The sequence below is a fragment of the Heterocephalus glaber genome, unplaced genomic scaffold (genome assembly GCF_053883595.1).
Source record: "Heterocephalus glaber isolate CG9 unplaced genomic scaffold, H.glaber_assembly_v1.0 deba00001564, whole genome shotgun sequence".
Classification (NCBI taxonomy): Eukaryota; Metazoa; Chordata; class Mammalia; order Rodentia; family Bathyergidae; genus Heterocephalus; species Heterocephalus glaber.
This window is the reverse complement of record NW_028258351.1, coordinates 11,980,795-12,004,970: the sequence shown is the minus strand read 5'-3', so window position 1 is coordinate 12,004,970 and position 24,176 is coordinate 11,980,795. Positions and strand designations below refer to the sequence as shown.

Genomic DNA, 24,176 nt, shown 5'->3' with positions numbered 1-24,176 from the left:
ATTGCAATCTTATCTTCTATATCTGAAATTCTGTCCTCACATTGGCTCATTCTGCTGTGTAGACTTTCAATGGAGTTTTTCATGTCCTGGAAATCTATTTGCATCTGTTTTATGGATTCCATTTGTTTCTTATGTTGGGATTCCATCATGTTCCTCAGCTCCTCTCTAGATTTATTAATCATGTCTTGCACTAGGGGCACACTTTCTCCTGTTATCTGAGAAATTATTTCTGATTTCATTTTTTCCAGATCCCCTTTTGTTGCCAGTTCAGTGGGTTCAGGTGGCTGAGTATCAGAGTGTTCCATCTCATTTCCCTTTGGGGTTGCTGCAGGTGATCTGGAAGTCTGGTTTTGAGACTTATTTACATGTTTTCTCATTTTTACTGGGGGGGGGGGCTGTTGCCGCCTGCATGGATTACGTCCTCTGAGCTGGGAGAGGTGGGACAGGGGCTGGGAGCAGCAGTAGGGATGGCGACCCAAAAGCCCTTTCCTGTGGGCTGGGAGCAGCGAGAGGGATGGTGGCTGGGAAGCCCCTTCCTCTGGACCAGGAGCAGTGGGATGGCGGCTCAGAAGTCCCTACCTCTGGGCTGGGAGCAGTGGGAGGGTTGGTGGCCTGGAAGCCCCTTCCTCTGGGCCAGGAGCAGCAGGACAGAAGGTGGCCTAAAAGCCCTTTCCTCTGGGCTGGGAGCAGCAGGAGGGATGGTGACCGGGAAGCCCCTTCCTCTGGACCAGGAGCAGTGGGATGGCAGCTCAGAAGCCCCTACCTCTGGGCCGGGAGCAGCGGGACTCAGTACCTTGGTCTGGTGGTCTGGTGTCCTCTGCGTCTTTGTAGTGTGGAACCAGGTGGCTGCCTGTCTGCAGTGGGGTGACTCGGTGTGTTCTGTGCAACCCAGGACCTCAGCAGGGCGTGCACAGACCTGCCCTCCTGCAGCGGGGTGACTCAGCATCCCCTGCAAGACCCAGGACCTCCAGAAAGAATATATTTGAACCACATGAACAAACAAAAAGATAGTATATAAGAAAAACATAAAGTAACAATTTATGTAAGTACCTAACACGAGCATGCTCTTACATCTAAAACAAAAAAATAGTAACATTGGTACTATATATATATATTTGACAAGTGTACATTAAAGAAATCTCTAATATAAAACATTTAAAGTGTGGAAAATATTTTTCAAGATACAAGAAATAACTGTTAAGGTAGGCACATCCACAATTCTTATAAAAACATGCAAAGATAAAAATTCATCTGACTACTCATTTCTCAGATGTACAAAAGCTATGAAATTATTAATCACTGGATACTGCCTTTTGTTTTTGCACTGTTTTGAGCTTCAACACTGATGGGTATGAATTCTGGCTTATATAATTACTGCTATTTTTCAGTCTGTTATGCTCCAAGAGAATGGATCTATTTAATATGAATACTTAGAACAGGAACATTATTTGTATCACAGTCACTTTTTTTTTTTTAAGGCAGTATGTTTAGAAAATAGTTATTACAAAATAGTGCTTTGGAAGATCTGAAACTTCAAATCAATGTGCTCTATTAATCATAACTAGATCCAAGAAGCCTTAAATGGAAAGAACACAAATGTAAAAAGCTGATGAATTTAAAGATTATAAAATTGGTTTCTCCATTCTTTTTTTCATGCCCCCCCCCCCATATTAGTCTATGCTTCTCTTTCATACACAACTGGGATGAGCTGAGGAAGAGGCAGCTCTGGCCTGAACTACCTCTGTCTCTGTGTGCTCCATCTTGGTCATAGATTTTTTTGGGGGGGTGATAATGGTGGTGCTAGGGATCAAACCCTGGGCCTTGCACATGCTAGGCAAGTTACCACTGAGGTATAACCGCAGCGCCCACCCCCAATTTTTTTCATCAATATTACAGTAGCTAAATTTGCCACAGGGAGGGACAGAAAAAAAGGGGGGGGGCTGGGGATTTAGCTCAGCTGCGCAGCACCTGCCTTGAAAGCACAAGGTCCTGAGTTCAATCCCCAGTACCACACACACACACATACAAAAATAGAGATCACAGTGTGGGAGGGAGAGAAAGAGGGAGGGACAGAGACAGAGACAAGACAAAGATAAAGACAGAGACAGAGAGAGAGAGACAGACAGCTAAAGACTGTGGCTTACAGTTTGCTCTGTCTTCTTGGAGGTCCCAGGAGAGTTTTTTTGTGGGGAAGCCTCAAGACTGTATCTCTTCATTTGGGATTTTTCAAAGAGAATCTGGTAGCCCTGTAAGATGCTTTAAGGATAAAGAAAGAGGGCTGGGGATTTAGCTCAGTGGTTCCGCCGCCTGCCTGCCTTGTAAGTGGAAGGTCCCGAGTTTGATCCCCGGTACCAGGAAAAAAAAAAAGAATGATTGTGAAAATCTGAATGTTTACATGACTTAGTAGAAGCATGGAGACTGAAGAAAAAACAGATCTCAGGCAATGGTAGGTTAGGAAAAAGAAAACAGAAAAATTTATATATCAAAATAGACTTGGAATCAGGAAAACTGAATTCCACTCTTGGCTGTATTGTCTTGTATAAGTCCTTTTCCTCTCTTGGGCCTTTGGAAAATGAAGTGGTTTGGGTAGGAGAAACTTAGAGTATACATTAGCTTGACAGTTCTAAGATTCTCAAAGATTCCCACATAGTTTAGTTAAATTCAGGAATTGATAAGAAAGACTGAAAATGTAATACCTTTGCCCCACCTAGCTGAATTATGAATCAGCTTTGTTCTAGGACATATAACAATCTTGGGGAATTACAGGTCATCGGTAAAGAGTTTCTTCACCCGTATAAAATGTAATGACCTTGCCCATTCACACAAGCAAGAAATATTAACTAGTTTAAACAGAGCTAGGCAATATCATAAATGGTCATTGCATTTGATTTTGCCTTTCATTTTAGAATAGATAGAACATGCACTAAAATTACATCTATCGTTAACTATGTCTATTGTGAAAATAAAAAGTCAGCCTGCCTTAGAAGGACGTGAAATTCCAGAATTCAAAACAGGACCCCATCCTCTTTGTTCCAATTGTTTTCTCTACCTTCTATCAGATACCTGAAATTCCAACATTCATGCTTCTGGTTTTGACCTTAGGACTACAAGTCCTAGTAGAGAAGTAACAACGTTAGTGAACTCCTTCTCAATCTTTCCACTAATAAGCACAGTTTTCATTATTTTTTCCTCCTTTTTGGGTTTCATTTTTTTTTCTTTCTTTTTTTTTTTTTCCCATGATGCTGGGAATCAAACACAAGACCTTGCACATGCTAGGCAAGAGCTCTGCCACTGAGTTATACCTCCAGTGCTCCCAATTTTTGATAGAACTCATCCCCTGAAGTTTCAGGATAATCATAAGGAACTAAATCCAAGGACAGTTAGTTATACTATGTGGAGGACTTTTACCTGCATTATTTGAGCCTATAAACAATCTTATGAAGTAGTCATGATTGTATCAACTTTGAAAATGAGAAAGACTGAGCTCAGAATGCTTAACTAACAAAAAGAGAGTGACTAAGATGGGATTTACATCAAAGCTGATCCAAAGCCTGGGGCCTGGGCTAGGGGAGAGGATATCACAAAAGGAGCAAAGGTTGCAGAATAAAGAAAACCTCACCTCACTCCTAATATGGCAAGAGTGATGTCAGTATCATATTCTACTTTTAATGACCTGTAGAGAATTTATTTAAGTAAAGGAAATTTACAATAATCTTGGTTGGAGAGCCTTTGGGAAATGTTACAACACTCCTTGAGATAGTTCACCATATCTGGCAGCACTGACCTGCTGCCTTAAATATTTGCTTGTGTTCCTTGTGATAATTAGCACCAAGTATTACTGTGTCAAAGCATTTGCATAGATCACTTCTTATCCTTGTAATAATCCTAAAAGTTGGGTGTTGCTATCTCCATTTTACAAGTGAAGAAATTAAAGATTAGAGAAACAGAATGTCTTGCTCAAAGTCAAACAAGTAGTAGGGCTGGGGATTTAGCTCAGTGGTTCCGGCGCCTGCCTCGAAAGAACAAGTTCCCAAGTTTGATCCCCAGTACCAAAAAAAAAAAAAGTCAAACAAGTAGTATGAGATAGTCTGGGAGTCAAATCCAGGGGAGTCTGAACTCACAGTCCATGCTCTTCCCTCTACAGTACATGGTTGTGGGGCAAGAAGGTGAGTAGTTGAGTCATTGAGAACATCTTACTCTTTTGGGAATTGCAGTAGAGATATCTGTCACTCAATATTTTTGTTCTTTTCACATTTTCCTGCCTTCTTGCCATTTGGTTGTCCATGTGACTAGTTCTATTCAAGGGGCTGTGGATAAAATTAATGGTGTTACTTCTAGGCAAACAAGCAGAATGTTATGCGTGCTCTTTAGATTCTTTCTTCCCCTGAAATGGCAACTGTGGAAAGATGTCACAGAATCTGTCAGTCTGGGGTTCTGATAACCATGAGGAGCAGAGCTTCTTGCTCATGAGTAAATGAGAAACAGCCCCTATGTTAAGTCCCTAAACCAGTGATGGTGAACCTTTTAGAGACCGAGGGCCCAAACAAAACCCCAAATCCACTCATTTATTGCAAACAGCCAACACTGCAATTAAACCCAAATATCGAGGTGTTAGTCTAGAAAAAACAACTCATACATTAACATCTTTTGTCTTAAAAGAAAAACATAACACACATGCCATAGGCTCACCACCAGTGCCCTAGACATAACTTAGTCTATTCTGACTAATGCAGGTGTTTTCATTACAGTTAGAATTCAGGACTGACTAGGGGTACAGTTCAAAGATAGAGTGCTTGCCTAGTAGGCAAAAGGCTCTGGATTCAGTTCCCAGCGCACACACACACACACACACACACACACACACACACACATCTATTTAAAAAAAATTTGGGGGGGGGCGGGGATTTAGCTCAGTGGTTTTGCCACCTGCTGTGCAAGCGGAAGGACCTGAATTCGATCCCCAGTACCAAAAAAAAATAGTGCAAGGACCTGAGTTTGATCCCCAGTACCAAAAAAAAAAAAATTAAATAAAATAAAAAATTTTTAAACAAGGTCTCACTATGTAGCCCAGGCTGGCCTTGAACTCACCACAATCCTCCTGCCTCAGCCTCCTGAGTGCTGGGATTACAGGTGTGGGCTACCATGCCCAGCTGCAACACATTCATTTATTTTAATAAAATAATGCTTAATTTCAGGGGCAAGTTTTTTAATCACCCCCATCTCTTCCACCATGGACACTGAGTTATATAAAATGCTGAGTACCTACAACGAAATCATGTTTTTCCTCTTGAATAGATTTACATCTTTTGAGGAAATAGGGCGGCAATAGTACAAGCCTGAATAAAACCAAGGAATTTATATCTTATGAAAAAAATTCAAGTTATACTCAATTTTATGCCGGTGGCTTTAGAGAACCAAATATATACATTAATCACAAATATCTTTACACTCATGTAATCTTTTCACAAAAGCTTATCTCGAAAACATTAAGGTGATGAACTGGCAAACAACTTACATCATGGTTTGTTTTCACTTATATCGTGCTGAAAAACATGGAATACTCTAGTGTGAATTCGAAAGACTGAGTCCTCATAGAAACTGGAGATTTGGAGCTCTTTCTAGATCTGGAGTTCCTCAAGTGTTGGTGTGGAAACTCATGGTTTATTTGTTTTTATTTTTTCTGACACTCTCGACAGCAACAATAGTTTTAGCCCCTGTTTAAATAAATTAGTAACAACAATCGCTTCTATTTTCACATTAACTAACAGTTTATAAAACATTTTTTACACATATCTTTCTTTTTCGGTACCAGGGATCAAACTCAGGACCTTGCACTTTCGAGGCAGGCACTGGAATCAGTGAGCTAAACCCCCGGCCCTTTACACATATCTTTTTGATCCCCACAGCCACTCTTGAGATAGTACTGTCATTTTATTCATGATTTACAATGAGAGATACTGAAGTTCAGAGAAGTTAAGTGATCTGTCCAAGGTCACACAGCTAGGAAGAAGCACCACTCCTCTCAACTCCACCACTCCTCCCAACACTCTGCCCTTTTGGCCCTGTTAGTAATAAAATCATTCAGTTTTACAGGAAAATTATTCAGCACTTTTGCCTTATGGGCAATTGCTATCTGATGGGAAGACTGAGACTGGAGTTGAGAAATGGAACTACCACATACAAAAAACACCAATTGTTTTCATTAAGCATTGTTAGAAATCATCAAAATGGTTCTCTGAGCTACCTGAATATAGTAATGTCACATAAAAGTAGCCTCCTATAAGCAGGTGCTTATGTTTGCTTAAGTGCTTTAACTATACCTCACTTAATCCTCATAACAATCGCAGAACAAGAGTGCTACTTTTATCATTCCCATTTTATGGGGGACAACACTGAGGCACAGAGGATTTAAGTCATGTGTCCTGGGACACAGAGCTTATTAGTGGCTGAACTAGGGTTTGGGATCAGGAAATATGGCTTTTGGGTCCTCTTACATCAAGAATGACCTTTTTTGGCGGGGCGGGGGGAGACCGGGGATTGAACTCGGGTCCTTGTGCTTGCACAGCAGGCGATGAAACCACTGAGCTAAACCCCTGGCCTTTTTTTTTTTTCTTCTCCTCGAGACAAGGTCTAGGTGTGTAGTTCAGGCTGGCAGTGAGCTCACTATGTAGCTCCGGCTCACCTCGAGTTTATGGTGATCCTCCTGCCTCAGCCCCCTGAGTGCTAGGAATACAGGTGTGCACCACCACACTTGGCTTAAGAATGAACATTTATAAAGTACGTCCTATATGCTAGAGAATACATATATTGACTAAATTTACCCTCACTTTTGACACATTTAACATATTTATTAAAATAGAAAGCAGATATAGAGAGACAGGAGGGAATAGAGAAAAATAAAGAGGAAAGAGGAGATAGGAGAGAGAAAGAGAATAACTTAAAGTGCCATGATACCTGCTATCTTGCTCAACACAAGCCCTGAAGTGAACAGGAAGTGAAGAAATGGGAAAATCAGCTCTGCTTGCCAGTCCTATTTCCCTCGTGTATCTCTAAGTGTAACTCATAAGCTGAGGATCACTTTGTGATCAAGAATTTGCATTTTTGGGGGGCTGAGGATGTGGCTCACAGTAAAGAGTTTGCCTGGCATGTATGAGTCCCTGTGTTTAATCTCCAGCATTACAAAAGAAAAAAAAGACCAGAAAAATGTAAGAAATACAAAAGAATTTGCATGTTTTAAACAACATGGCCCCTACACATAAATCATCTACTTCATTTGGTTCTCACCCAAAGAAATAGCCATTTCTTTCCATGCTAGAATAAAAGCTGGCTCTGCTGTGCTTACTAAGAGAAAGTATTTGGGTCTCTGATGATACCTTCTGCTATAGTTTGGATTTTAAATATCTTCCCAAAGCTCATGTGTTAAAAGACTTGGTCACCACACGGTAGTAGAACCTTTGAAGTGGGACCTAGTGAGAGATCTTAGTCACTGAGGACAAACCCTCAAAGGGGATTGTGGAACTCTAGCATCTTCCTCTCCCTCCTCCACTTCTTGGCCACCACGAGGCAACCAGTTTCTCCCACAACATACAACTGCCATAATGTATCATATCTCCCTGGGCCTACAGTAACAGCCAAGTGAATGTGGACTGAAAATGTTAGCTGAAACAAACTTTTTCCCCATGAGCTTTATTATCTCAGGTATTTTGTCACAGTAATAAAAAGGTAACATACATTCCCAAGACATTTCCAAGGCAATTTTTGACTACATGAAATTTTGCTTGACTTTGGAGCCTCGTCCTTGAGTAAGCCACAATTCTACTTGAATTAAGTAGCTGGATTTCCGTAGTTTGTTAAGCTACTCTGCTATGAATATTCACCATTACTCATGCAAATGTTGTAGCTACCAAACATACATGAAGCTGCTGATTTATGAACAGTGGCTTTGAAAAACTGGTTTTTCAGTCACTAATGAGCTGCTCAACTCCAGGAAGTCACATAGTCTTTCAAAGACTCCAAACTGAGGGACCAGACATGGGATAACTTGTAAGATCCTATGAGCCCTCCGATTACATGATTGAAATTTAAAAATATGTTTAACAATAATAAACAACTTGAAGGAGGTCTTTGTACTCTCTTGCATGTCATTTGGTAAGCTATTTTCCTTTTGAAACAAATCATCACCCCAGAACTGGTCATTTTTCACTCCAGCTGTTATTTGTAGATTTTACTGGTAGTTCAAGGGCATCATTAAACAACTCCACCAAAGATGACACAAACTCTGCTGCCATTAAGGAATCATAGCCTTGGATTCCTGAAATGATTTTATAATTATGGTACTTCATAAAAGTGCTTACTTGGAAAGCCAAACTTGGCTTACTTGGAAATCACTAGTCTAAAGGACTTTGTCCCACTTTGAGATGTGGGTCATATTTGTTTTAAAGAAAATATTTAATGATTTGTTAACAAGTTCATATTTTTGCTAAAGAGTCACAACCTGCCCCCTCTCTTTTCCAATGCTGGGGATTGAATCGAGGGCCTCATACATGTTAGATGCTAAGCAAATGCTCTACCACTGAGCTACACCCCCAATCCCTCCACAATCTGTTTTGAGCACTCTAAGTAGGGATAGTGATTTTTTTTTTTTTTTTTTTTTTGTACTGGGAATTAATCTTAGGACCTTGTGCTTGCAAGGCAGGCATGGTGCCACTGAGCTAAATCCCCAGGCCTGGATAGTGATTTTTTAATTTCATAGTGCTGTTAATCATCTAATTAAGGCTTCTATATTTGATTTCTCATTTGTAATACTGAATGACTATCATTATTTTCTACCTATACCAAACAAATTTAAATGGGCCAACATGCAAACCTAACAGTTGCAAGAAAAACTCTATGTGCCCAAGAAAAGCTCTTCAAGAGGACATTCCATTTGTCAAAACCTAGAGTAAAAACACCAATAAGCCTAAACCATCCACAAATGGTTGCTTTGTGGCAAACCAGAAAATGATGTAAAACAACTCTCAGCAATTCCTAAATCTGTAGGCTTATTATTTAAACTGACATGTCTAAAGTACTTGAATTTCAGGATGCTTCACTTACATTATATCTTTTGGTGCTTAGGCCTGGAGAATTTAAGCTCTTAGTCTCTGGAATCAGACTACCTGGGTTTACATCCTGACTCTACAACTTTACTACCTGTGTAGTTATGTGCGAGTTACATTTCTTTCCTGTTTTTACATTTCCTCATCTGTAAAATGGAGATAGTAATAGAATGTATTTCTCTACTTAGGATTATTTTGAGGGTTAAATAAGTTAAGACTCACTGAACAATGCCTTTGACATAGTATAGACTCAATATATTTTAGATATCATAGGTAGTATTATTATCAACCCCACTTTTCAGAAAGGAAAACTGACATTCATATTAAATGACTGTACATACCTACAAATAGTACCACTGATATAGGAGGATTATAATTCCCAACCTACTAGATGTCAGGTATGCCAAATTCATGTCCCCCCAAATTGAAGAATAAATCCTAAGAAACAATAAAGGTTAAGAGTAGGAAAGATTTATTAAGAGATAGCTCCTGGGGCCAGGGATTTAGCTCAGTGGTTCCACCATCTGTCCCGCAGGCGCAAGGACCCGAGTTTGATCCCTGGTACCGGAAAAAAAAAAAGAGATAGTTCCTGAAAGACGGGGGCGGGGGGAGGGGGTCCCCAAAAGTAGGTTGCCACCAAGGTCCTTTGTCAGGGGTAATTTATACACCAAAGTCACAATGTGGGTACAATGTGGGTCAAACCACAATCAACCTATAGGATTACAAGTATAGCTGCTTAGCTAATATTGATCCAAGAAAGTCACATAGCAAAGGCACATGGAAAGAACAAAGGCATTTTTGGGAAGGAATGGATCCAGATGCTCTGGTCAACTACCTGGGTGACTGATATCTACCTGGACTTTACTGGACCAGGTGATACAAATTATAGTACAATCTCAAATTATTGTTTATCCCTTAGGGAAGTATGTAGGGCTGGTCACTGCATCTTTATATTGAGGCCTGATCGTCAATGGATGTGTCTCCAGCCACAATTTTGGTGTGTTCTCATCTTTTGCAAACTCTCTCAAGGCCCTGTCCCTATCTGACCGCCTATTAGTTTCTATCTAACTTAGCTGCCTATAATACGCACTAGTACTTAAAGCAAAGGCATAATAGACTTCAAACTATGTCCTCTTTTCCTAATTCCATACTGCCTTTTTTATTTAATGCACAAAATCAGGCCTCTCTCTCTCTCTCTCTCTCTCTCGTGCTCTATCATTGAGCTACATTCCCAACTGAAATCAGGTTTTCTCATTGAGAGCTTTTAAGGAACATAATTTTTTTCAGTTCTAAAAAGAGAAAGCATTTTTTCTATCCACTTTCAAGATGAAGATGCATCTTATTTCTTTTTCAGTTTTCATTTGAGCTGTGAATGTGCTGTTTTACTTCTATCTGATGAATCACTCTTCTTGGAACATCGAAGAAAGAAAATTAAGTACAAGAAAAATAAAGGGAGAATCAAAAATGGAAATTGGAAGAAAAAAAATAGTACAAAGGGTACACACTGGAAAAGGTGAAACTGAGTCACCAGCTCCTGCATGCTAACTTTATTTTTGAGATTTTTGTGCTGTCTCAAGAAAAAGAAGAGAATAACACTATAATTATTATATTAAAGTATTTGCTTCAGATAGTAAAGAATGTAGCCCATAAACAAAAGAAGAATTAAAGAACGCTCCGGTTTTGCAAGTAAGTAAAGCTAGTCTAACAGCATTCCTAAAATGAACCAGGGTGTAAGGTCTCCAATGCCATTTCATTATTTTTCATTGGGCCAAATTTCTCCTGTTTCATAGATGTCATTTTTCCTTTTTTCCCTTTTTTTTTCATTCCAACTTGTCTATACCTCAATAAAATGTAGGTCTTATGGTGGATGATCATTTTATAAGGGTCCTTAGTACAAAGAGAAACATTTTCAGAGAAACTCAGAGCCTCCTTATAGATAGATAGATCTCCTTCTAGCTGAGGATTAGTGCCTTATTTTGTTGTTTGGAACAAAGATCTTCCTTTCTCCATGGCAAAAGGAAAGAAAAATGGTGGCAGTTTCCCTGCATCTTTCAGGATAACATTTCAACTCCTTGGTGGGCACAGTTGGCTCTCTCTCTCTCTCTCCTTGCTCAAGCCTGAAGCTTCCAAACCTTAAAAATTTTGCATAAGCTCTTATCTCCAACTAGAATTTCTTCTCCCTGGCCATTATCAGACTCCTAACTGAAACTCAGGTGGTCTTTCATCTCTCCCAGGAGCATCCCTAACCCTCCCATCTGACTCTGAGATTCCTCCTCTATATTCCACATCACAACATGTGAACCTCTGCCACAGTATGACAGGGTTAGAGAGGTGCACCTGCATAATATATTACATATTCATCTACTGTTCCTTTCCACTGCTGCCTTCTTTTTTTGGTACCAGGGATCGAACTCAGGAACTTGCGCTTGTGAGGAAGGCATGATGCCACTGAGCTAAATCCTTGGCCCTCAACCTCTATCTTCTTGATCGAGATCATTATTCACCTCTTGCTTAAACAAATTATTGTCTCTTAAGATGTCTCCTGCTTACTTTCCTTTTTCTCTTTGGTCCATCATTTACATTGCAAGTCATGGCGATTTTTTTTTTAGGTATTAGTGATTGAACCTGGGGTCTCTTGAATACAAAGCAAATGCTCTACCACATTCCCAGCCCTTCCTTCCTTCCTTCCTTCCTTCTTTTCCTTCCTTCCTTCTTTCCTTCCTTCCTTTTCTTTCTTTCTTTCTTCCTTTATTTTTATTTTGAAACAGGGTCTTGCTAAATTGACTGGGCTGACTTTGGACTTGTCATCCTCCTGCCTCAGCCTTCTGAGGAACTGAGATTGCAGGTATATACCACTGCACAGGACCACAGTGATCTTTTTAAGAAGAAATATTTCATATATACAAAAATACGAACACCCATCCATCCAACACTAGCTAAGAAATAAAGAACTTTAAATACCTTCAAAATTCATGTGTCTTCTCTCCAAAGGTAAATACTATCGAATTTGATGTTTAACATTCCCTTGGACTTTTGTTTTGTTTGTATTTTACGGTGCTGGAGATCTCTTGTTTTATTTATTTGTGATATTGGGAACTGGACCCAAGGCTTTCACATTAAGCTATATCCCCAGCCCTTTTTATGAGACCAAGTCTTACTAAGTCACTAAGTTGCCACATTGGGCTTGAACTTGAAATCTTCTTGTCTCAGCCTCCCAGAGTACTGAGCTTATAGGTGTGTGCCACCACTCTGACCCCTTGTTTTATTTATTTATTTTTATTCTTTTACCACTCATATATGTATTCCTAAACAATACAGGATTTAATTTGCTTGGTGTTTTTTTTTAGCTTTTGAAAAAAGGCTGCACACTATTTACTCTGCACTAAACACTGTTTCATCCATGTAAATTTTCATTTCATTGTAGTATTCCATTGAATGAATACATCACAATTCATGCAAATATATTGATGAACTACTGGATCTTTTGAAGTTCTATGAAATCACCAGCAATGCTAAAATAAAGTCTTGACCATGACTTCTAGTACACATATACAAGAATTTCTCCAGGGGAGCACTGTTCAATAGAACTTACTGTGATGATAAAAATGTTCTATATCTATACTGTCCAATAAAGTAGCCTCCAGCCACATGGAATATAACTACTCCAATTGAAAAACTACAGTTTTTCGCAAACAAAGCTTTTGTAAATAGGGAGGGGTCCAGGGGTTGAAGGAAGGAAAGGGGAATGGGAAAAAATAAGAACCAAGCTATATCATGTACAGGTACAAATTCCCAATAATGAATGTGGTCATAATGTATACCTAAAATGTACCAATAAACAATAAATAATAAAAGAAGAAAAACTATAGTTTTTAATTCTTGCTTTTGTTTTTTATTTTATGAAAAAAGCAAAACTTTATAATAAAATGAAAAGAGAATAACAATAGTTAATACGCTGTGTATTTGATTTGGAGCTAGGGGTCAAACCAAGGGTCATGCACATGCTAGGCACATACTCTACCATTGAGCTAGACTCCTAGCCTAAATTTTAATTAATTTAAATTTAAATAGCTCAAGTAGCTAATGGCTACTGTGTTGGACAGAGTATCTCTGGGGTATAAGTAAACCCAAACATAGAGTTCCTGGGTCATAGAGTACGTGCATCTTCAACTTTAGATAGTCATGTGTGACATAAGGAATGTATCAGTGAAAAGATTATGATAGAGCTTAAGAACTCCTATGGCCTAGTGACCTGTGTCCTGTTGTAGCACAACACATTACTCAGATGTTTGTGGGGATGTGGGTATAAACTTACTGCTCTGCCAGTCACATAAATATACAGCATGTACAAATTATGTGCATGATATTTGATAAATAACAACTATGTTATTGGTTTATGTATTTATTATACTTTTTAAAAATGTTTACTATGAGTCTACTATGTTACACAGGCAGCAGCCTAATCCATCTCATGTTTACTGCATCTCTTGATCATATCAAGAGGCCCTATCAAATGATTGACCTATGTGTAGTCTTTGCGCAACAAGACAAATGATATGTTTCTCAGAATCTGCCCCTATTGTTAAGCCTCATGTAATGCACTGACAAATGCTTTCTAAAGTGATATTAATTTATATTCCTGCTAGCAGTATATAAGATTATCAATAATATTTTTAAATGTCTGTCTTTAAAATTTTTGCTTATGTAGGTATTAAATGGCATCCTATTTTGGTTTTAATTTGCATTTTCATCACTCCTGGGGTATTTTGCCATTTATGCTTCCTTTTTTGTGAAATGTCTGTCCCTTTTTCTATTGGCTTGGCTTTTTCTTACTGATATTTAGAAGTCCTTTACGTATTTGTAACATTATTTTTTTGTAAACAAATGTAAATATCTTCAAATGTAGCCTCAAAAACATAAATGTCCTTCAGTCTTTAAAACGAAAATGCCTTCCCATTGCACTTAGAATAAAATCTAACATAGTTCTATGATGCAGTGAACATTAGGTTGGCTCTCAACATCCATCCCATCCCTGCAGTACTGAGAAGAGGCAGTGCCGCTGTGGGGACTGACCACTGCACTCAGGACAGGCCTGACTGATGCAAGGGTAATCCCATCCTCCTGGCCAAACTGCTGCAGGAAAAGCCACATGCCTTCAGTTTGGACAATAAAATGCAGAGAGAGAGAGAGAGATCTTCTAGGAAAGTTGGTCTTCATTCTTAGGAAGAAGTGAGAAAAAGTCAGTCCTTTTTCCACTGGACTTGGGACGATTCACAGGAGAATGAGCCCAAGATAATGCTAACCCCACGGGTGCCAGATTATAATGCTGAAAAGACACTTTTTGGGGGGGGGGGGTTTGGTACCAGGGATCAAACTCGTGACCTTGTGCTTTCGAGGCAGGCAGCAGAACCACTGAACTAAATCCCCAGCCCTTTGTTTTTGTGGGTTGTTTATTTTTGTTTCATGTTTTGTTCTGGGTACTGGGCATTGAGTCTAGGGCTTCACATGTGCTAGGCAAATGTTCTATTACTGTGCTTCATTTCCAGCCTTGCTTTTTCTTTTTCTTTTTCTTTTTCTTTTGAGGCAGGGTCTAAGTCACCCAGGCTAGCCTTGAACTTGAAATCCAGCTGTGTCAATCTCCTGAGTAGCTAGGGTTCCAGGAATGCTTCACCATGCCCAGCATGGGTTCTTTATGACTTTGTTGAGCACTGCTTGTTTCTATGCCAAGGCCTTTATACTTCCTTCCCTTCTTCTTGCAACTTTCTTCTACAGATTCTCACAAGGTTAGATCCTTATTGGTATTCAGTCTCGGCCCAAATGGTTACCTCCTTGAAGAGGATTTCATGTCACCATTGCCCCTGGCCAGTCACTATCATCACTATCATATCACCCCGTTTCATTTTCTTTATACCATTATTTCAAATCATATATGTTTGTTTGTTTATTGTTTAGCCCCTTCCACTAGAATGTAAACATTCTGTCTAGTTTTCTTGTTTTTCTGTCTAATACGGTGTCGACACAAAGTAATGCTCAATAAAAGTTTTTAGTATTAATCAAAAAATAATGATTACTTTTGTTGATCATCCCCCACCCCCAATTGAAGCTCTGTGAAGTCAGGGACTAAAGTCTTACTCCTTTTTGTATTTCAAGCACCTAGCCTAGCACAGTTGCTTCCAAATTGTTTTTTTGTTTGTTTGTTTGTTTTACAGTACCAGGGATTGAACTCAGGACCTTGTGCTTGCCAGGAAGGTGTGGCACCACTGAGCTATACCCCTGGCCTTGCTTCCAAACAGTAAGTGCTCAATAGGCAGTTCGATGAATGGACAGGGGGCTGATTTTGGAGAAATATAATGCCAAGTTGAATAAACACTAGAGACTTAACCCACGTCTTCACCTGCTCTTAGCTATTTGCTTCCTAGACTTAATCTGCTTCCCCCGCTTTTAGTTGACTTTTTTAACCTGTAGAAATACTAAATATTTTATTTTGATTAGTTTTGTGTAGATAAACCACTCTCTCATTAACCCATTGCATTTGCTCATTCTTCTACTAAAAAAGACTGTTCATTTCTTTTCTCTTATGCAAACTGGCACAATGGATAGCTCTGTATATCACTTCTTTATGCAGAACTAAGTACGTGAAGGGTATGTGCTCTCTAAAATGACTAGATGCTCCTGAATTATTCTTTTAAGTTGTCTATCAATGAATATTGCATAAAATTTTCTTTTTTTCCTATTGTCTATTTTTTATTTTGCACTTTATTTATATTTTAGGTTTCTCATGTAATATTTAAGTTGGCATGTCTGATTTACTTCACTTAACATGGTCTCAAGGTGCACCCATTTTCCTATGAATGTCTCCAGTTTACCCTTCTTTAGGGCAGAGTAGTACTCCACTGTGTATAAATATTACATTTTCTTTATCCACTCATCTGTTAATGGACATATAGGCTGCTTCTAAAACTTAGCTAGTATAAACTGTGCTGCTATAGACATGAGTATGCTGACATCACTGTGATATGATGTCTTTAACTCTTTCCAAAAGATGTCTAGAAGGGAAATAGCTGGGTTGAATTGAAATTTGTATTTTTAGTTTTTTGAGGAATCTCCATACTGATTTATTTCCATAGTGGATGTACCAGTTTACATTCATAACAACAATGAAGAAAGATTCCTTTTCCCCTACAGCCTCCCCAGCATTTGTTATTATTTGATTTCTTGAAGATAGCCATTCTTTCTGGAGTCAGATGAAATCTCAGTGTTGTTTTAATTTGCATGTCTCAAATACCCAGAGATATTGAACACTTTGCATACATTTACTGGCCATTTTTACTTCTTCATCTGAGAAGTGTCTATTTATTTCTGATGCCCATTTTTTGATTGGGTCTTTAAATTTGCAGGGTCTAATTTTTTGGAGTTCTTTACATATTTTAGATGTTAGTACTTTGAGGAGTAGTGGCAAAAATTTTCCCCACTCTGTAAGTTGTCTCTTCACTCCATTGGTTGTTTCCTTTGCTGTGCAGAAGCTTTTTTTTTTTTTTTTTTTGGTACCGGGGGATCGAACTCAGGTCTTTGCGCTTGCGTAGCAGGTGGCAAAACCACTGAGCTAAATCCCTGGCCCTGTGCAGAAGCTTTTAATTTGATATGATCCCATGTGTTACTTCCGGTATTATTTCTTGTGCAACTGGAATTCTGTTCAGAAAGTCCTTGCTTACGTCTGTCTTCAAGGGTTTTACCTATTTTGGGCTGGGTATGGTGGAACATGTCTGTAAACCCAGCACTCAGGAGGTTGAAGCAGGAGGATTGCTGTGAGTTTGAGGCCAGCCTGGGCTACATAGTGAGTTCAAGTCCAGTCTGAACTATATAGTGAGACCCTCTCTCAAAAAACCAAAAAAAAAAAAAAAAAAGTTTTATTATTTTGTCTTCCAGTAGTATTGTTTTAATATTTAGATCTTTTTTTTTTTTTTTTGGTATCAGGGATTGAACTCAGGTCCTTGCGCTTGCGCAGCAGGCGGTGAAACCACTGAGCTAAATCCCCGGCCCCTAATATTTAGATCTTTGATCCATTTTGATTTTAGTTTACTGCATAGTGAGAGATATGGGTCTAAGTTCAATCTTTGGCATGTGGATAGCCAGTTTTCCCAGCATCATTTGTTAAAGAGGCTATCCTTCCTCCAGGGAAAGTATCTAGCCCCCTTGTCAAAGATAAGGGAGCTGAGTGTCCTGGATTTGTTTCTGCATCCTCCATTGTGTTCCATTGATCCACAAGTCTGTTTTTGGCTAATACCATACTGTTTTATCATTGTAGCTTTGTAATATAAATTCAAGTCTGGGATTGTGATGCCTCCTGCCTTGCCCTTGTTGCCCAGAAATGCTTTTGCTATCTAGGTCTCTTTTGGTTCCATAGGAATTTTAGGATTGTTTCCTCTAGTTCTGTGAGGAATGCTCTTGGTATTTTGATTGGGATTGCATTAAATCTGTGTAACAGTTTTGGAAGTATGGCCATACTGCCTGTCCTGGGACAGGGAGTATTTTCCATTTTCCAATTTCCTCTTTTTTTAGAGTACTGTAATTTTCATTGCAGATGTTTTTCATTTCCTTAGTTAGGTTAATTTCTAAGTATTTAATTTTTCTTTACACTATTGTGAAAGGTATTGTTTCCCTAATTTCTTTTGGTACCGGGGATCGAATTCAGGTCCTTGCGCTTGCGCAGTAGGCGTCGAAACCACTGAGCTAAATCCCCGGCCCATTTCCCTAATTTCTTTCTCGGTGAGTTTATTATTGGTGTACAGGAACACTACTGATTTTTGAGTGCTGACCATGTATCCTGCTATGCTACTGAATTTAGTTGACTTTTAAAATCACTAATTTTAGAAGTATGGATAACATCTCTGACATATGAGTCATGGCAGTAAGGTGAAGTTTAACTACATATATGCAGGCCACCAAATACTTCCTAACCCCCATTCATGTTTCCCCACTCCTTAGCACATAAGTACCTCCAATCTTCAGGGAGGCGGATTTGAGATTTTTTTCTCTGTCTCCACATATAGCCACCTCATGAATAAATGCTTTCTCTTTTGGAAATCTTGTTTCTGTAACTGGTATCCTGCACAACAGGTGAAACAGGCCTTGTTTAGTAACAATATCATTTGAAGATGATTCTCTTCCATTTTTCTCCTTGGGAGATCTTGTGCATATGTAATCTTCCCATGAATGAAGGATTCATGTTCCACAAAGTGCTTTATGATCTGGCCTTAACATCTTTTCAATCTTATTTCTCACCTCCTATATGCTTCCTTTCTCTCACCATTTACTGTATGCTTCAATCACATAAATTCTAGAGCAACTGGCTTTTATGGAAAAGATAGTCCAAAAACCTTCAAATAAAATTTAAAACCTCCACATTTCAAGATTACTTTTTTATAGCAATACACATAAATTTATTGAAGGAAAGATACTATTTCTTGCAGCTAAACTGGCTCCGCCATGTGGCAATAATATAAATAGTTTCTAGTTCACCATCACCAGTCTTTGTGTTTGTTTTTGTTTTGAGACAGGGTTTCCCTATGTAGTTCAGGCTGGCCTTGAACTCAGTATGGAGCCCAGGCTGTCTTCAAATTTACAGCAATTCTCCTTACTCAGACTCCCAAGTGCTGGGGTTATCATCATGCCTGGCTCCCATTACCAGTTTTGAAAGTATGCAATTCCTGACAATTGTGAGAGCCCCACATTGCTTGAGATTTCATATAGAAAGGTATTATTGTTTATAACAAATTATTTCAAATTTGCATAATTCAAATACAGTTGGACTTCTGTACCCATGGGCTCCAAATCCAAAGAGTCTACATTGGATAATGTTTCAAAACAAATAATCTTATACATAACTTACAACAAATGCTGAATATACTTAAAATCTGATTCTGAGCTCTTTAGGCCAAAGGAGGAAGAGACAAAGCTTGATTCAAGGATGGGGTTTAGGAGTAGCAGGGAAAGTATAAAACCAGCTTACCTGTACTCACCTGGGTACATGCCTCATTCTGTAGAAAAAATGTAATGAAGGGATATAGGTTCCTTTGGGCCCAGGAAGTCCTAGGATTCAATATCAAAGTCTTAGCAGATCACTTCTGGCTGGTTTCAATCATTCCAGGGATGAGGTTAAGGAGGAAGTAAGAATTGAAAGGGAGATTTAATCTTCCTAAACTCCACATAGGTCACTTTACATCAGGAATTTAAAAACTCAAATATCTACTGGCAATGAATGCAAATGAGTGAAATATGCTATAAAGAAAATCACATGAAATGCCTTATAGGACCACTCCCATGTTTTTGTTTTTTCACTTTTGATGGATAAATTAGTATTGTAGGAAAATGATAATTTTTTTTTGTTTTTTTTTGGTACCGGGGATTGAAAAAATGATAATATTTTTAAGAGAAGCTAGCTACTCAGGCTTATAAAACTTCTAAATTCTAAATTTTGTCTCAAAAAATTTAAATCACATTTAATCAAACAAAACATCTAGGAGCTGAATCTGGCCCAGTAGGCTACCAACATATGCATTCTAAAGTATACTATAAGGCCTGATAAAATATCAGAAGGGTTTCTGACCAAAGCAAATCTCAGAGTTAGTTGGGACAGTGTTCAGATGTGAATGAGTTTCATAGAATTGCAAAATGATGTGCTAGACTCCAGGGCCTTTCCTTCCTATATGCTGGTTCCTCTGCCAGGCTTCCATCCAACATAAAGAACTGATCTTTTTCATCAAAATAGAAGCATTTGGCCAACACATGGCAAGATTAGTGCCATTAGCAAAAAAGGAGAAGCAAAGGATGGAAAATTTGCCTTGAGACTGGTGCTGTTTTTTGTTGTTGTTATTGTTTGTTTGATTGAACTCAGGACCTTGCACTTACTAGGCAGCCATGGGGCCACTGAGCTAAATCCTTGGCCCTAGCCCTGTTTGTTTTAACTGGGTGGAACACCATAGAAGCCGTAGTTAGGGGGCTTGCATGCAGTGGAAGATGGTGCTACTTTATAGATTTTATAAAAGTTTCCTTTTCTAATAGTGTGGATTTCATACTAGAATTCTGTTCCTATTTGTTTTGTTCTGTAAGGTACCACTGGACCCCACAATATCTCCTCTGCTTGAGTTGGAGGGATATATTAGGTTATAAGAATTCTATTCTTGGGGAAATGTCTTCCTGGGTGGGTCATTGGGGGCAAACTCACTGGGAAACCAGTTTTATTCTGTACCTCCTTTCTATGCCCACATGGGGGCCGAGTGTGTTTGTGAATTGCTGGGTGGAAAGCCCAATACAAAGGCTGCCATCCCAACAAGGACAGAGTAGGAGATCCGGCAAAGAGATGATAGGAATCTCTGGGCATGGGGTGGAGAAATATAATCACTGACATGAAAAGGGTGGCAATAGCTGTAAAACTGGTCCCCTCCACCTTACCCACTGATTCCATCTCCTTCTAGTTTACCAAATTCTTAATATTAGCAATTGTACCCTCTCTAATATACACTTAATCTCTCATCTATACTGGTTCTTCCCTTATATCTTCAGTAGAAGTAAGTTTTCCTTTCCTCAGAAAGACCTTCCCTAATACCTCCCTCTCTGCTTGCTCCAATGTGGCTTCTGCCCACTCCACCCTTCCGCTGCAACTACCCTTCCAAGGCAGCCTCTGACCCAGTTGCCAAATCCAATCTTACTTGATTTGTCTGCACCTTGCAGCTTCATTAATCACCTTCTTGCCTTTCTGAGATTCCAGGAAACAAATCCTCAGGTCTTCTTCAACTTCTCTGACTGTTCTGTTTTTTTCTGCTGGCTCCTCTGTTTTGAAGCTAATGCTATCCCCTCAATGGCACATGATACCCTGGTTGGGCACATCCCTGGGCCAGGGTACACAGCTTGGCAACACAGAGCTTGGCAGCACACTTCCTAAAGGGAACAGGAAAGGAGATACAGAATAAAACTGGTTTCCCAGTGGGTTCATCCCAAATCACCCACCCAGGAAGACATTTCCCCAAGAATAGACTTCTTGGAACCTATATTCCTCCAACTCAAAGTGGGATACTCAGCCTGATGCTCTTGTGCCCTGAATATCCTGTGCAAATAACTATATGCTGCAGCCCAAGTACCATCCTTGGTGCCCATCTTTTTCTTGCTCTATCCTCTTTCCCTCTGCAACTTCATCTACTTTCATGTTCCAACTCTAACCTATGTGTTTTACCTAATCTCTAGAGATCTCACATGCCTCTTGGACTTCTCTACCTGGGATCACTGTTGGTACCCCAAACTTGCCACAGTTCAAACTGAATTCAGATCTACAACCTGCATACTCTCAAATATGACTATTTTTCTGCATTTCCCCTGCCATCTTCTTGTTCAACTTAAAACTTCAAGGTTATCTATGCCTCTTCTCTTCCCATAGTCTAAAGTTTTTGGACTTGGGATGTAGCTTAGTGGTAGAGAACTTGCCTACCATGTATGAGGCCATGGATCTGATCCCCAGTACTGAGAGGGAAAAACAAGACAGTACCAACAATAATACAACACAGTAATAACCATTACATCACTGCAGCAACGACAATAATGAAACAACCCAGCAGACAGTCTATGACTTATGTTATATCCCAAGTTCACTACTGGAATAGCTTTCTAACTGGTTTCCTTATCTCCAGAATTTCTCCTATTTCAGTCACCCACTTGTCTTCCTTCACTGTCACCAGGTTTTTCTTTACACAGATCTGAGCATATTGCTCCTTTGTTGTGTTTTGGTTTTTTGTTTTGTTTTGCTTTTGGTACCGGGGATCAAACTCGAGACCTTGCACTTTCGAGGTGGGTGGCAGCGGCAGTGCTCCTTTGTTTAAAACCCTATCTTGGCTTTTAATTAAGCATAAGATAAACTCCAGATGCTAGCTGTGGCATATAAAACCCTTTAGATCCTGGATCAAACCTACTTTTCCTGTCCTACACCCTGCCTCTGGTCTCAACACATTCCTTGCTCTTAACCACATCAGATTATGATGCACAATGACTTTAACATGATTCTGGCATGTGCTTTCATGTCTCTGTGCTTTATGTTGGTGCCTTCAATGCCCTTCTGGTTTTTGCCTTGTAAAATCTCATCCACTCTTCGAGATTACACCATCACTTTTTTCCCCTCTTGTGATGCTGGAGACTGAACCTAGGACCTCATGCATACTAAGTAAGCTCTCTACCACTGAGCCAAACTCCTCTCAATCTGGACACTTGTTTTTTTCAGGTATCTTTATCCCCAATTAATAGCTATCCATTGCTTCTACAGTACTATTGGTATGCTAGTTTACACCATTTGAAAGGTTTTTGGACCTCGTTCCCACATCATTATGAGTTTAAGAGCAAGTTAGAGTGTTTTAGTCTTCATATCATCAACAGCCTGGTATGTTAGATATTGAATAAAAACATGATTTTAATTGGGCAAGAATCTTAAACATTGTTTTGTGAAAGAACTGATGGTTTCTTTCAGCATAATTTTTAGCTTGTTCCTTTATTTTTCAGATACTGGAAGAATCTCCAAATAAGTTGGTTGCTGGGCTCCCTTAGAGACAGTTGCTATGTCATATTGCCAATTTTTAGCAAAGTCTCTCTAGGGACATAGAAACTGTGATTTCTCAAATGACTGACTGGTGTCTGTTTATGGATTTTTTCGCATATTCCTTAGTACCAGTGATGATTTTCAGTCGAAGACCTAGATTCTAGGTTCCACAGAAAACTCGTTTCAAATAGCAAGATTTTAGTGTTAAGGCAGTTATACGTGTACTTGTTTTTCCGTGGGTCCCCCAAACCTTGGAATACTACTGTAATCCTGAAAGCCTGGGGAGGCCATTATTTACTGGTTTTCTAGACAGTCCGTCAAAACATTGACGCAGAAGCCTGAGCTGTACATGCTGGGTTAAGAAGGAGCAACTCGCAGACTCCATGAAGCCCAGAATGTGTAGTTTTCTTGAAATGAGCAGATGTATATTTGTAGAACCACGGTAGTAGCTTCTGAGTGGGTGGTAAAGGGATTGATTCCAATTTCCCCTCACATACAAGTACTTGGTTCTGACTAGAATCCAAGCAACAAGTTGCCATTGAAAATGTAGTGATTGGCTAGCAAAAGATGCCTGTAGGAAAACCCGTTGGGTGGATTTCTTGAGATATGTCAACCCATCCCAAACCCTGGGCTTCACGTTGAGCCCTTTCTGTCCTCCTCGCTGCTTAGGGCCTTTCAGGGTTCTTAAAAGATTCAATGAAGTCAATTCCTGATAATAAGCTATTTGGCGTCTGGACGAGGTATGGAAACCCATCAGCCTCCCTCCTCAAAGCGGGACTGGTCCCAAGAAGGGGGCTCTGTGACCAGCACGAGGGATCACAGATGGCGGAAGGCACCCACATCTCCAGAAAGCAAGCGACCACACAAGACTGCGAACCCGGGCGGCACTAACCTTGAGAGCCGCCCGTGCGGGGGCACTGGCCCAACCGCGCGCGTCAGCGAGGACGCCCCCGTCGGCCCTCCCCGGGGCGGGGCCAGCCCCAATGGCGCTGAGTCAGCAACGCGAGGGGGAAGTTTTGTCCCTCCGCGGACCCCGTTTCTCTAGGCCTTAACCTCCTCGCAGCCAACGAGCTGGTTTCCTTTTTCCGGCGCTCCGGGTGCGAGAGCCGGGTCGGGCCACCTAGCAAGCGGGCCGTAGTGCAACCGCAACGCTCACCTGAAGACACCACCCCAAAAACTAACGTTATCTCACTCGGCAGTGTGGGCGCCATGAACAGCGCGGGTGAGGCGCCGCTCTTCCCCCCCGAGTGCCTGCCGGGGTCCTCTCTGGCGGTTCCGTGGGACCTGTGAGGCCCGGCGGCCCCGAAGGCCGGGGGCTGGGACCGGGGCGATGGCGGGGATGGAGCGGTCTGGAGGGAGACAGCAGCATCTTGGAGGAGGACGCCGGTAAAAGGCCTTCCCTGCTTCAGTGGTCACCTCAGGATGCGTGTACAAAGTTAGACCCAAGGAGACGGGAGCCCCGGAACAGCCCTTTCATCCTCCTTTTGATGTTATCATTTCTG

The 24,176-nt window shown here is 40.2% G+C and overlaps 1 protein-coding gene and 1 long non-coding RNA gene across 5 annotated transcripts in view; one reads left to right on the top strand and one right to left on the bottom strand.

Annotated features, from left to right (window-relative positions):
• Positions 1-384: 384 nt before the first annotated feature.
• On the bottom strand, positions 385-23,640 carry LOC110344378 (uncharacterized). Of its 3 annotated transcripts, none has more exons than XR_015443184.1 (4): positions 23,567-23,640; positions 20,807-21,035; positions 2,145-19,226; positions 385-965 (listed from the first exon to the last, which is right to left on the bottom strand). It is a non-coding gene; the product is annotated as an uncharacterized LOC110344378 (long non-coding RNA). The 3 variants fall into 3 exon arrangements; XR_002386946.2 differs by having other exon boundaries at positions 19,108-19,226; XR_002386947.2 differs by having other exon boundaries at positions 19,118-19,226.
• A 13-nt stretch (positions 23,641-23,653) lies between these two features.
• Positions 23,654-24,176, top strand: part of Blmh (bleomycin hydrolase) — a 39,868-nt gene continuing 39,345 nt past the window's right edge. Inside the window, exon 1 of one of the 2 annotated variants that reach the window (XM_021238182.2) lies at positions 23,654-23,896. In XM_021238182.2, coding sequence (XP_021093841.1) covers positions 23,884-23,896 — 13 coding nt within the window. In that variant the 5' untranslated portion in view covers positions 23,654-23,883. The remainder of the gene's footprint in view (positions 23,897-24,176) is intronic. The other variant, XM_004857083.3, reaches the window with a different exon arrangement.